Source organism: Suricata suricatta, chromosome 11 (genome assembly GCF_006229205.1).
Source record: "Suricata suricatta isolate VVHF042 chromosome 11, meerkat_22Aug2017_6uvM2_HiC, whole genome shotgun sequence".
Taxonomy (NCBI): Eukaryota; Metazoa; Chordata; class Mammalia; order Carnivora; family Herpestidae; genus Suricata; species Suricata suricatta.
The window spans coordinates 92,549,682-92,564,013 of NC_043710.1; the positions used below are offsets into that span (position 1 = coordinate 92,549,682).

Below are 14,332 nucleotides of genomic sequence, written 5' to 3' on the forward strand. Positions count from 1 at the left end.
TCAGACGCATATAAAAGTATTTCACATTCTGCTGGGGGAAGAGAAAGACCGCTAAATATTTCATGGGTTTTTCTTGATCAGATTGTTTATTTCTCAACATTTTAAAGAGATACTTAATTTTTCCCGACAGCTATTATTGTCAGCGCATTAGAGAAATAGACATTAAGGGCAAAATTTGCACGGGATGACAAAAGCTGGTATTTTCCTGGAATGATGCTTGCTGTGTGCATTAAAATAAATCTCACACTGCTCTCCAGAAAATGTCCTTGGCATGTGATGTGTTCTCTAAAGCTATATTCTGGTAATGTTCTGCATCTAAGGTTTCGAGCAGGGGGAGAAATCATATTTTGATTGGTGCGGTTCAATATACATTTGGGTTTTGTGCAAAAAAATAAAAAGACACTAGAGGGCGCTATTTGATTTTGTTTTTCGCTGTGTCGTGCCGCACTGCCAGTGCCCGGGGCACTGAAAAATGCCCTGGTCTCCTCATTAGGGCCAGACTGCGATGAAATACGGGCATAGAAATCGCTGCGTCCCAGGAGCGAGTCTAGGAGCTTCAGGATGGGGTAGAGGCTAAATTCAGAATTAGTAAATAAGTAATTCTTTATTACCCCAAGCCTACATGATTGTCATCTTTAAATAATTAATTCCTTTGGTTGAAAGAAATTTTAGTAGATTTCAAGCTCTTACTAAATGTCAAATGGTCCTAAAAATAGTTAGAATATTAGACAATGTAAAACAATTAGTGCTCTCAAGTTTTGCCACCAGGATGCTGAGGAGCACACGTATCTACTACTGGTTAAGAAACTAATTATAGAATTCCTAATTGTCAGAAATGCCAGACCCCACGGTGTTGGTTTTTTTTGATATCAGACAAATACCAAGTTAATAAGATTCCCAATTAACTTCCTTTTTAACCTTTGCTAGTGCTTTTTTTCACTCCTCTTCCTTGAGGCAAATCTTTTTGAGTGGCAGGGAAAGGTGGCGTTCTGGAGCTAATCTAAATATATACTGTCGTGTGATTTACATTTGTATGGTGTCATTTCTAACATAAGAATACTTGAAATGAAGCTTAATATTCTCCTTTTACAGAGAAGAAAGCGGAGGTATTACCCTGTCGAATGGTTTGTTTCAAGGAGAGAATTAGTAGAAGCATCAGGATCACCTTCCAGTTCTGCCTTCCTGTCAGTCAGCTGAGGGGCCCATTTGGTTTTAGTTCCGTACAAATATTCCCTTTGACACAGACAGGAATGACTGACTCACAGATGACATGACAGCTGTCACCCTGCATTTCCAGGTCTTCTGTCCTCCAGGCTCACCGGAAGCTCCTACTTCCCAGCTCTCAATTAGTTGACAGCCATGCAACATGCTTTGCACAATGAAACAGGAACAGAAGTGATTTGGCGTCCTTTCCAGGCTGTGATTCTCCGCCCTGCCTCCCCTAGCCTCGCTGAACCCCAAGCTTTGTATTGAGCTTGCAGCATCAAAAGATAATAAAGCCTCAAGAAATAACAAGTGTTAGCGAGGATGTGGAGAAAAGGGAGCCTTGGTGCACTGTAGGTGGGAATGAAATCAGTGTGGCCACTGTGAAAACAAAATGGCGGCTCCTCAACAAACGAATACCAGAACTAGCGTACAACCCAGCATCGCCACTTCCGGTACTTATGCAAAGGAAACAACAGACTAATTTGGAAAGATAGCCGCATCCCTATGTTCATTGCAGCGTCACTCACAATAGCCAACATACGGAAGAAACTGGAGTCCATCAATGGACAAATGGATAAAGAACAAGTAATACACACACACAAACTACTTAGCCACAAAATAAAGAAGGAAATCCTGCCATTTGCAATAACATGGATAGACATTGAGGGCATTATGCTAAGTGAAATAAATCAGAGTCAATATTGCATAATCTCACTTATACAGGGCTTCTTTTTTTTAGGTTTATTTATTTATTTTGAGAGAGAGCGCATGCATACATCTGAGGAGGGACAGAGAGAGAGAGGGAGAGAATCCTAAGCAGGCTCTGCACCACCAGCACAAGCCCCGGCACAGGGCCCGACAACCCACAAACTGTGAGATCATGACCTGAGCTGAAATCAAGAATCGGACATTCAACCAACTGGGCCGCCCAGGATTCTTAAAAAGAAAAGGACAAAAGAGCTCATAGACACACAGAAATCCCAGAGGTGGGGAGGGGTGGGTCAATAGGCAAAATGAGTGAAGGTGGTCAAAATATACAAATTTCCAGTTATCAAACAAATTAAGTCCTGGGCATGTAATGGACACCATGGTGACTACAGTTCATAATACTGTGTTGTATATTTCAAAGTCAGTAAGAGAAGAGATCTTAAAAGTTCTCATCGTAAGAAAAAGTATTGGTAAGTACGGAGGGTAACAGATGTTAACGAGTCTTCCTGTGGTGATCGTTTCACAGTATATACAAATAGCAACTCTGCTGGGCACCTGAAACTCATAAGTTACATGCCAATTATATCTCAAAAAATTTTTAAGTGTGGTTCTGATGCAGAACAGGAAAATAAATCAATGGAAGGGAATCAAGAGCTCATAAACAGACCCACAGAGACAGAAACTTTCTATATAGTAAAGGTGGTTCCACAGTTCGATGGGGAGAGGATAAGCTGTTCAATAACTTCTGCTGAGGAAAAAAGAAAAATAACCAAGTCTCCGTCAACCCGTCCCAGGTGAGAGAGAGGACATGGGCCCACTGGCACAGGCGAGAAAGAAGTGCTGGTGTGTAAGCCACTTAGATCCTGGGATACTCCATTATCTACCGTGACCTAGCTTATCCTAATGATGAGACAAGCTAAAGATGTCAACCAAGGAAGAAAACCAAAGGCCAAAAAACACAAAAACAAAACCAAAAAAAATCTCCCAAAGGCCAAGAATAAAAGTGTAGCCAAAACAGGTTTAAAGAACTAAACAAACGAAACAAAACAAAACAAAAAAAACCTCCAAACCCAACAAACTATTGTTTTAATTTGGAAATTTCTCATGACTTTGATAAGAAAATCAATAAAGAGAAGTTATTAAAGATTAAATCACTTCCTTGTGTGTTTTTAGGTAAGATTCATCTCAGGAAATCAAGCAGAATAAGCAAGACGTTCTTATGTTCAACTCAGGATCTGTCTGACGGCGAACCCCTAAACCTTCAACTGTGTAAATGACATGGTTTTTCACGTGAAGACAGAACACGCACATAACCTCAGTTTCTCCATTTGTTGACCCTCCCAGAGGGCTGGGAGGTCAAAGCATCCCAGCACAGACTGTCTACACCCCAGCCTCCTCAGCCCAGTGACAGTTGCCTGGTGTATGCAAGACAGCACTAATCATATCCACACCCACAGTCAAGGACGCTAGGATTTATGCTCTGCTTTTCAGAGCTCCCAGAAAAATACAAAAATACCATCAGCTTCAATCCAAAACAACTTCAAAATAAACTTGAAGTGGGTTTTACTTTGTTTTTAACCTCAAACAGAGAGGCGGCCCAGGGATATATTTAGCAGGCCCCCCATTTTGCAGTTAATTACAGCAAATGCGAGTTTGTGTACCATATACAAGAGTGGATGCTACCTGTTTCTCCTCCACACCGCCTGGTAACGTCCCGCTGATGCTCCGTAAGTCCGCACGAAAAACACCTGGTTGACAGGAATCAGAAATCGTTGTGGTACTCGACCAAATAAATGAATTTCTTCATGGCCAAGAACGTGCTTTATCCATATAACAAAAACACACAAAAGCTCTGGCCAGCAGGATCTACTGGTCCAACCGCTGCTAATTCGTGGAATCAGAGCATGCTACTTGGCATGCAAAGCTTAGTATCAGCAAGAATTCTTTCAGTCACCAAGTAATGAGAATACGTGAACACAAAGTTTATTTAAGCATAAAACACATTAAAAAGTATTTGGTTGATTTGTGAGAGAGAAGGGTCTGGGATGGGGGATGGGGTTCCCCAGGTCTGCAAACAATCTCCCGAGCGGTCAATGGCAAGGTTGAGGGACATGGGGGGAGGGAAGGGGGAGCTCATCATAAACAGAAGCGAGCGGCACGTACACATCACAGATCAGACACTTGCAAACATCAGGAAGATTCCTTACAGAGACTCAAACCTTCCAGTCACTGCTTCCCAATGTTGTTCCAACAGGCCCTTTCCCCGTGAAAAACTAGGGTCCAGAAATGGCACTGGCTTGACAGATTTCTCTGGTTAGATTTCCGGTCAGACTTCTCCAACCAGGACTTTTTTTTTTCCTTTATTGGTGTTTCACGTGAACCAAAGTTTCTAGTGACAACTATTTGGAAATTTTAGGCAAGATACATGCTTTTTCCACCACTGGGTTTCAGAGGCCCTGCTGTGGTCTTTGTAAATGGAGCTTGGAATGTGACTCATTTCTAGGACTTGGACTGTGAGGCAGGTGGTATCGTTTTGAGAATGGTTGGACACTTTCAAATAGGTTTTGACTGAAGGGCACACACCTTTTATCCTATGGGGAGTTGAAGTAAATTACAGTACGTTACATAGCAACCTTGAGTTAATTATGAGGTCGTGCCTGATTTATAGACAAAATGCCATAGTAAAATCTGGGTCATGATGAGAAGCAGCGTCCAAACTTGAAGTTCAATGGAAGAATTAGATGCTGTGAACAGAGAGGAACATAGTAAGTCCTGTGAAGAAAAATACTTGTTTGACAGGAATCAGAAATCACTGTGGTACTCGACCAAATAAATGAACCCCCTTTCTTCATGGCCAAGGACTTGCTTTACCCAGATGGTGCTGACCGAGGCAGGAAAGCAGCAGAATTAACCTCTACAAGAGTCCTGCCAGCCCCGGGAAACCACGGGCTCAGGCTCCCGTGAGAAATCTTGCTTGTTGGATCTTGGATCCCAGTCCCAGCCACAGCCCAGGTAGACTTGGTGACCTGATTTAATGCCAATAGTTGGACCTTATGTAGTTGGGTATCTTATTTTTCTTAAAAATCACCTTCATCTTTTAGATGAAAGAACAGGACCCAAAGGTTCAAATATATATGTCTCCAAGATGGTGCTACAATTCTTTGGCACTTTCTCCATCTTTCCATCTTAATATCTGAGATTTAAGTCTGTTGCTAACTGAGTGGACTTTGCATATGAATGTCTCCTACTCGGCGCAAAGGGCTCCCCGTGCTCCGGGCCACCTGCCTCAAACGGGAGGTGACAGTTACCTCGGCAGCTCTTGCCGTCCTCCTGAAGGGTCCCCGTCACGCAGCTACACAGAGGCCCGTCTACCCGGCTCGTGCAAATCTGCTCGCACCCTCCATTGTCCTCACACCAGTCCAGCCCTAAAAAAGAGCAGCTGGTCACATCAACGTCAGACAGGTCAGACCTTCAACTCCTATCTCAGGGCGAGACTTTAAACAGAGGAGAGGAAGAAGAAAAGCGCAGAGCTGTTGTGGGCGTTTTAAGTCAAGGAGGCGCCTCCGCCACGGAAGTGAGCCGCTCTTCTCCACCTGGCGCCCTCCACTTCCTCATTCGCCAGACCCACATCGTAGTGGAAACGACCCAAGACTTAGTCCAAGCCTTCACATCCCATTGTTTTAATAATTTATCGTGTGTTTTGGGGAGACATACATACTTTTTCTCCTAATAGGTCCCACCGAAATGATCTGCTCTTTACGTTCTTTGGTATAATCTGTGGCAATCCTGGAATTCTGTGGGCAATTCTGAAAGACAGAGCACCAGAGGGAAAATTGCACACAATTAAGCTGATCACTTATTCTCCACCATGTCTCTACCTCCGAAAGAGGCAGTGGTCCCAGCCTGGAGCACTATCGCTGCTCGGATTAATTAGAACGAATGCATTCTTGATCATGGAGCCCACTGGGACTCTGGGCTTTACGTTGAGCAGAATTAAATATATTCCTCGCACAAGAATTAGATTCAAAGATGCTCCCTTCCCAGGAACGAGGGCTGTTGTAGCACATCGGGCAGTAAGGGAGGCGGCAGCATCTGTAAGTAGCTCTGACCATAATTCACGGCGTGATTCTGCAAACATCGAGGAAGCATGCAGCTGGAATATTAAAGGTTAGGGAGCCGATTCCAGGGCAATAAAATCTTAGGGACACCCATACTTGGCAGGGATGTAAGCGTGGCATGGGAGAGATGACTGGCCCGTCACCTCCTTCCATCAGCCCCTCCAGCAGCCTCTCCAGAGCCACTGGCTGGCGTGGACCTAGACGAGAGGCAGGGAAGTCACTGTCTGTCAGGTTCAGGTGGCCTGGCTCCTTGAGACTGTGGTCTGGTGGTTCTCGAATGGGGCCAAGTTTGCTCCCCCCTCCTCTAGGGGACGTCTGGCAAGGCTGGGAGGGAATTTTTGGGGTGTGGCAGCTGGGGAGGAGGTGCTATTTGCCTCTAGTGGGCAGAGGCCAGGGGCGCTGCTGAACACCCTACGGTAGTGCCCAGAACAGCCCCCACGACAATGAATGATTTGGTCCCAAAGGTCAGTAATGCGGAGGTTGAGAAACCCTGGGCTAAGTGCTCTATGCCCATGACTGACATTGCAGAAACAGAGAGGAAGAGGAAATGGAAATGGACGTCACTCTTCTGCATCCTCTCTCTTACTGTCTCCCCAAAGATGGGTTATGCCTGAGCATCTGGGGATGATTCCAACTCGGCCACGTCCGGGTGCTGTGAGTCCCGAAGAACTCTCAGGAGCCACACAGGTCTTGGCATTCGCGATCCCCATGTTGGAAAAAGCAGGGCAGTGAGAAACAGGGCCGGGCCAGTTCATTTTCACGCTCTCACTTACTATTTTACAGGAGTACTTTTCTGAATCACACAGTGACACTGCACAGTGAAGATGAACTTCATCATAATCCCCAATGAACTTGAAGACAGTGACGTGAAAGCGACAGGTCAGGGAGACACCGTTCTCCTCGATGCCAATGGTGTTATCTTTAATGTTCTGACACCTGTTCAGAAGAAAGTAGAATCTTTGCTTCACACATTTGCTTCTATTTCATATAAAACCACCATAATAGGTAAAAAGGTCTCTGCCTTTGAGAGTGCCCTCCGGACTGTGTGGGTGTCTCATTTACTACCACTCCCATCTATTTTCATAGTTTGTTTTAAAGCCATCAGAAAACACCTCAAACTAGTATCCTACCTGCATAAAAGCAACATGACTCAGGAACTGCCCCCAAGTTCCCTCTCCCTCAGTTTCTCATTCTGCCCCTCACAGTGCCACGCTTTACTGATATCAACTCCACACACACCATCTGTCCTTGCCACAGCTGTGCTTTTCTGGTTAATTACCTATTTGGGGAGGGTCTCCTGATCAAAACCTCTTGGCCCGTCTTCCCACATATTAAATTAGGTGGGAGCTGGAGAAGAAGGAAGAGCGGTCCAGGATGACCTAAGACTCCTTTTCTGCAGGTGACGGCCTCTTCTCTGCCTCTGCCTCCACCCCTTGTGGTATCCAGCTGCCGGCCTCCCTCAGGCACACAGATCTGCCTCCACTACTTAGAGTTCCCCAGATGCACCACAGTTACCCCACGGTCCTTCCACTTGAAGCCTCCCCAATCTGGAAGACTTCCCATGCATACTGCCACCCTTTCCCCAACACCAGTCTATAGCTCCCCCTTCTCTCCACAAACCCCTTGCACCACCCTGACCAGACAGGAACAGGTAGCTTTTCCTGGAGCCCAAAATCAGGTTGTAATCCTCACTGGGTCTCTAACACACTGCAGGGCACATAGGAAGTATCTAAACATCTCTGTAAATGAATGAGTGAGTGAATGAATGTGCCACCATTGCTAAGGTTGGCCTATAGGAACCAAGCAAGAAGTTATCTAAAAATGATAAAGATAAAAAGGGTGATGCTTTTTTTTTATTCACTCCTTCCCTGAGCCCATGGGATTCAGTAGCTTAGTGATAAGGAAAATGAAAAATTGAAGTTATCCTTCAGCACCCCCACACCTATTAGGCTTTGTAATTAGCCTTCAAGGCAATAATCTCTTAAATGCTTTGAAATGAAAACTTACTTGCCATACTTTTCCTTGTCACTGTTATTCATTGGAATAATCTAAATTGGTTCAAAGTTTCTAAAATGTTCACAGCACTCCAACCTTCACACAGGCTCCCTCTTGGCCAGTCCACCGCCTCCCAGAGAGACGACTTGACATCTGGGTTCCAGAAACACATGGAGCAAGAGGAAGGGCCCAGGGAGGCAGGGACAGGCCATGTGGATGCCTGCCTTGGTGCTGGCACACAAGCCAAGCACTAGAATCCTCTGCCCATCATCAGAGGGGCACCTGTCCTTTCCTCTGTCCGGGTGCACAAAAAGGAAAGAGTGGTGACCTGCGTGTCGGGTCTCCTGAGTCACTGGGAGACGGTCATGTGATCACTGCCCTCTACAGAGCCACGGAGGAACACAGACCCCCTCCCCCAAATTCTAAAGTGAACCCATTTTGCTGCTCATGCTTTCGCCCGGGTGAGTTCACTGGGGAAACAATAACCACATCCCTTCCAAGAAAGGTCAGAAGGACTCAAGAATTAAAATTCCCTCCTATGATGAAATCAAATAGCCATTTCATCTGAAGGCCTTTTGTTCAGACGCTGGGGGTTGGGGGGAGGTCAAGATTTACGAACATGCTCATTCACTCACTCGGTCTCCTCTCTGGGTCAAGTCTATTAAACACTATTTTAAAATTGCCAATCTGCTCCTATGAATTTGTTACTTTTAGATAAGTCATCTAAGTGGCATCATGAGGCACTAGTCCTTCTGTGACTAATCCTTTCCTTCCTTCCTCCCTCCTTCCCTCCTTTTTTCTTTCCTTCTTCTTTCAGAGTCTCCGTGCTGTTTCTCACCTTCCCGCTAACAGTGTGCAAGGGCTCCGTTCTTACATCTTTGCCAGTACGCATCTTTATTGTTTATTCTTTTTTTGAAAATAATGACCATCCTAACAGGTGTGGGGTGATATCTCATTGTGGGTCTGATTTGCATTTCCTTGAGTATGAATGATGTTGAGTATTTTTTCCTGTGTCTGTTGGCTTTTTGTATGTCTTCTTTGGAGAAATGTCTGTTCAAGTACTTTGCCCATTTTTTAATTGAGTTATTTCTTTGCTTTTGATTTTTAGGGTTTCCTTACATCTTTTGGAAACTAATGCCTTATCAGATATATGGCTTGTAAATATTTTCTTCCATTCCATCATTGCCCCCACCCCCATGCTTCATTGTCATTTTGACTTGCATTTCCCAAATAGCTAGTGATGTTGAGCGCTTTTCATGAGATTTGGATGTTAGAAAAACAATAAATAAACTTTTGGTCATCTTGTCTTTTGTGGGGAACTTCAAGTCCTTTGCCCATTTTTAAATTTGTTGTTGTTGTTGTTGAGTTGTAGGAATTCTTTGTATACTCCAGAAATTAATCCCTGGTACTGTATATCAGATATATGATCTTCAAATACTTTCTCCCACTTTATGGCTTGTCTTTCCAAAGGTCCTGTATTTTTATTGGCTAAATCTGGCAATTCTATGTGTGTGAGAGTCTGTCTACCCCAGGGCTTCTCACCTGGGGGTGATTTTACTCCTCAGGGACATTTGGAAGTGTCCAGAGACATTTTTGGATGTGACAGTGAGGGAAGAAGTGCTGTTGCCTGCCAGTGGATCGGGGCCAAGGATGCTGCTAACATCTCACCCCGCACAGACAGCCTCTAGTAACAAAAAAATTATCCAATCCACGATGCCATGGTGCCGAAGTTGAGAAACTCCATACACTGCTACCTATCAGCTCATCGCTGTCCGGGATACTTGGAGTGGCGATCAGTGATGACACTGCTCTTGCTGTTTTTCTCGGGGTCCTCTGAGACTTAGTCCTGCTGCTGTTGGTAGAGAAGGAGAAACTGGGACCACAGAAGGAACCAGATCACCATGAGGAGTGTTTAGAAAAATACCCTGCTCACTTGTTCCATGGAGATATGATGGCCGTGAACTTACTTCCTTGACTCTCAAGGAGTAGATCAAGTTTTATTTCTGATAGGAAGCATCCCAGACAAAAGAAGTACAGTGGTTCCCCCTAACACATGGAGGATATGCTCCAAGACCCCCAGTGGATGCCTAAAATCACAAATAGTACTGAACCCTACATATATATATACACCTATGATAGTTTAATTTATAAATTAGGCACAGTAAGAGGTTAACAACAGCTAATAATAAAATAGAACAATTATAATAACAATAAAATAAAATAAAATAAAATAAAATAAAATAAAATAAAATAGCCAAATACCGGGGTACCTGAGTGGCTCACTAGGTTAAACATTGGATTTTGGTGCAGATCATGATCTCATAGTTCATGAGTTTTAGCCCTGTGTTGAGCCCTGCCCTGATGGTGCAGAGCCTATTTGGGATTCTCTTTCTCTCTCCTTCTCTCTCTGCCCCTCCCCCACTCATGCTCTCTGTCTCAAAATAAATAAAATACTTAAAAATAATAAAACTGCCAAACACCACTGTGTCCTTCAAAGGAGGCACAGACTCTACCCCTAGGCTTGCAAATGCACAGGGGCTCAGAGCTGAGCTCTTTCCCTTTGGGAAAGGACGATGATGGGAGACGCATCCAGGCTGTGGGCTACTCAGTAGTCACCAAGCCCCTCCCTTTGCCTCCGAGGAGGTTAAGAACCAGCTCAGGAAGACAATCCCTCAGAGACCCCACCACAAGCCCCGTCTGGCCACTTAAGGTAGCAGTGTGTCCTGATACTTGGAAGGATTCTTCTTCTGCCCCTGGTGAGTTGTGTGGCCTTGGAGGAACTGTATATCTAACATCTCTGAGTCTGTTTCATATGCAAAAATAGTGGATATTCATGGTTTGCCCAGAACCATACCTTCTTTTGGGAAACTATTCCTTTTCAAAGTTAATTACAGTATCCATAATGCTCCCTGACCACCCCAGGGTAGGCCCAGGCTGGGGATAGGATTCCGGACATGCTACCCCCCCAAATCTGGTGCCCTGGCTTATTTAGTATTTTAAGGTGAAGGTGTTTGAGAAAAGCAGAAGCAGAACGGTCACTCTGACCTTTCCCTGACGTTTGCCCCTGAAACAGGCCACATGTGAGGGGTGCCCTCTCCCCACCTGCAGGAAACGAACACCCTTATCTCCAAAGACGGAAGGACGGTAAGGAGAATCCTAAAAGGCTTTGCTAAGTTTCTCCCATGATCACACTGACTTCATGCCTTTGGACCTCTCATACCTGTCCATCACTGTCCACTCTTCATCTAACCTAGCATAACATACTCAGGTTCAACCAATTCTTGAGATCCTCATTTCCTCATGAAGGCTTTCGTTGTCACAGAAAACCTGTGTTCAATAAATTTGTATGCTTTTCTCCTGTTAGTCTGTCTTTGGTTTTCTTTTTAAAAGTTTTTTCATGTTTTTCTTTATTATTGAGACAGAGAGAAACAGAGCGTGAGTGGGAGAGGGGCAGAGAGAGAGGGAGACACAGAATCTGAAGCAGGCTCCAGGCTCTGAGCTGTCAGCACAGAGCCCGACATGGGGCTCGAACCCACAAACTGTGAGATCATGACCTGAGTTGAAGTCAGACGCCCAACCCACTGAGCCACCCAGGCATCCCATGTCTTTGTTTTTAATACCCAGCCAGAATTACCATTGCGGACATAACCCGTATGTATTTTTAAAAAAGAAAATAGGGGCACCTGGATGGCTCAGGTGGTTAAGCGTCCGACTTCGGCTCAGGTCATGATCTCACGGTTCATGGGTTCGAGCCCTGCGGAGCCCAGAGCCTGCTTCGGATTCTGTGTCTCCCTTGCTCTCTCTGCTCCTCCCCTACTTCTGCTCTCGCTCTCTCAAAAATAAACATTAAATAAATTTTTAATAAATAAAAAATTATTATTATTGGTCTATAGTCTTTTCTTCTTCATTCATTCAATAAATTTTGTGGCATAACTGCTATGTTTCAGGGACACAGTCGGTGCTGGGCATATAGTGGTGAATAAAAAGAAAGTCATTGATTTTATAAACTATTCTAGTTTATTTGTGCTTCTGTTTCTTCTATTCTACTGTTCTAGCTCTTTTTAAATTCTGATGGACGTCCTGTTCGCCAGCCTATGGTTATGGCACTCCTTCGTTGGCAGGCGATGCACATTTCTCTAAAACTGCGATTCAAAGTAGGCAAGACAGAATCCCCTCTCTGATCACAGCGAGAAGAAAGCATGTTGTCCTGCCTGCCGCAGGACTTGGCGGCCTACCGCTACATTGCTGTGTGACTTGACGCAAGTGGCCCAGTCTCCCTAAGCCTCAGCCTGCTCATCTGTAAAGTGAGGCTTCCAGTGTCTACCTCGCAGCTTTGTTCAGAGAATTACAGTTCATGGATGCACAACACCAATATTCATTCGCATTCTTTCCTCTAAAATCTTTTCTAAAGACTGGTACTGGCTAATATTACACTAAAGGCTCTGGGACTGTCCTCCGCCAGAGGCCACTCACCCCCCTTCAATGATGAAGTATCGGAGTTTGTCATTGCTGTCACGGGACGGGGTGGCGTAACACTTGTTCAGGGTCAGGATCAAATGCGTGGAGTCGGCGCCCACCACGAAGACCCCGACGTACAGCACATCCCGGGTGGTCAACACCACCTCCCCCTGGCGGTAAGGATGTTTGTAGGAGGCATTTTTGTAGAGCGCCATCTTGGTGGTGAAGCTGCCTTCTTGGGTTGGAACTGTGAGGTTAATGACACTGGAAGGGAAACAATCGTGCAGTGAGAAACCCAGTTTGTCCTATTTATCCAATCACTACCAGTTCCAAGCAGAAAGTGCAGAGGGAAGGCAAAGTGGGTGATAGAAAAGTCTGAGTCCAAAATGGTACCCGCAAGCCACGTGTGGCAATTAGAATTAAAATTAAATTAAATTAAAAATTCAATTCCTCAGCACCCTTAGCCACATTTCAATTACTCAATTTCCATATACAGCTATTTTATGGGATAGCGCAGATATAGTGCATTTCCATCATTGTAGAAAGTTCTATTGCACAGTGCTGGTCCAAGGCATTTGGTGCAGAAAATAGGAACTATTTCTTCCCTAGTGCTTCAAAGACAAATGCTAGCAATTTTGATTATGCTAACCTTAACTGTCAAGGAAAAGACAAAGCAATGTGCACAGCCCATGAGATTCTTTACCTTAGCATAGGCTTCACAACAGAATCTAAAGAGATCTTGATATCCAGCTCATAAGCACACGAAAATTCCACACTGATTGTCCGGTCCCTAGTGATGATGTTGCCAGTGTTGTTGGCACTTTCGATCCAGATAGTGTTTTTATACATGATATGAGTGCCGTTGGACTGCAGAGCAAAGGGAGGTCAGAAATCATTAAATGTGGGAGTCAGTATGTGGCTTGCATTTCAAATCCACAGGCTCGAAAGTGGAGAAATGGCTTCATTCTATACATAACCCAGAGGCTGGAATAAGTCAGTATCAAGCTAGCTTCAGCATTTACTAACAACAATAACGACAACATAAATGTTGCAATAGATGTCAACAGCACCCTTCAGTCCGATAACCTTGAGTGTCCGTGAGGGTACGTTCACACACCCTGAATTCTAACTACAACCAGTCCCAGTTATCTGTGGGGACCCAAGCTGGGGACAGCATGACGTATCGCTATCCTAGGGTAATATAAATCTTATTCAAGTCCTAATTCAAAATCTCTCCTCCACCACATCTTCTACTGGACCTTCCCACAAGTACCAAAAGGAACAAAAATCAGGTTTCACCTGCTCACTCCTTTTACTCCCTGATACAGCGCAAAAGGATGCAGTTATATATATTTAGAAAAAGACAGAAGGAAGGAACAGGAGGAAGAGAATAAGACAGTTTGCCAACATATAAATTGGGTAACCTGCCACTGAAAGGCGGGACCTTGCTGTATTTCTGCAGCCTGGGACAACCCTCACTCCCGTCCGCAGGCAGCTGAACCCAGCTGTTACCCAGACGAACAGGAGAAGCAGGAGCAAGGAAACAAAAACTTGTCAACATGCTGGGCAAAGGATGACAGCAGACAGTGCAAACCAAGGACAGGAGCCTGTCACTTATCATGATCTTTCAGTTCCATGAACTACTTAGCACCAGACAATTATTCTCTTTGACGTCTTTTTTTAATGCTTATTTCTTTCTTTAGAGAAAGAGAGAGAGAAAGAGAGCATGCGTCTGCATGAGCAGAGGAAGGGCAGGGAGGGAGGGAGAGAGACAGGGAGAGAAAGAGGCAGAGAGAGAGAGGGAGGGAGGAGGGAGAGAGGGATGAAGAAAGAGAGAGAAAGAGAGA

The 14,332-nt window shown here is 44.7% G+C and overlaps 1 protein-coding gene across 1 annotated transcript in view; it reads right to left on the reverse strand.

Moving 5' to 3' along the window:
- Window positions 1–3,872: 3,872 nt before the first annotated feature.
- The window catches only part of TECTA (tectorin alpha), a 72,949-nt gene continuing 62,489 nt past the window's right edge, over window positions 3,873–14,332 (reverse strand). The window contains exons 18-23 of the mRNA XM_029957700.1: window positions 13,189–13,352; window positions 12,501–12,749; window positions 6,806–6,968; window positions 5,633–5,720; window positions 5,223–5,339; window positions 3,873–4,658 (exon numbers count right to left, since the gene is read on the reverse strand). Coding sequence (XP_029813560.1) covers window positions 4,558–4,658; window positions 5,223–5,339; window positions 5,633–5,720; window positions 6,806–6,968; window positions 12,501–12,749; window positions 13,189–13,352 — 882 coding nt within the window. The 3' untranslated portion in view covers window positions 3,873–4,557. The remainder of the gene's footprint in view (window positions 4,659–5,222; window positions 5,340–5,632; window positions 5,721–6,805; window positions 6,969–12,500; window positions 12,750–13,188; window positions 13,353–14,332) is intronic.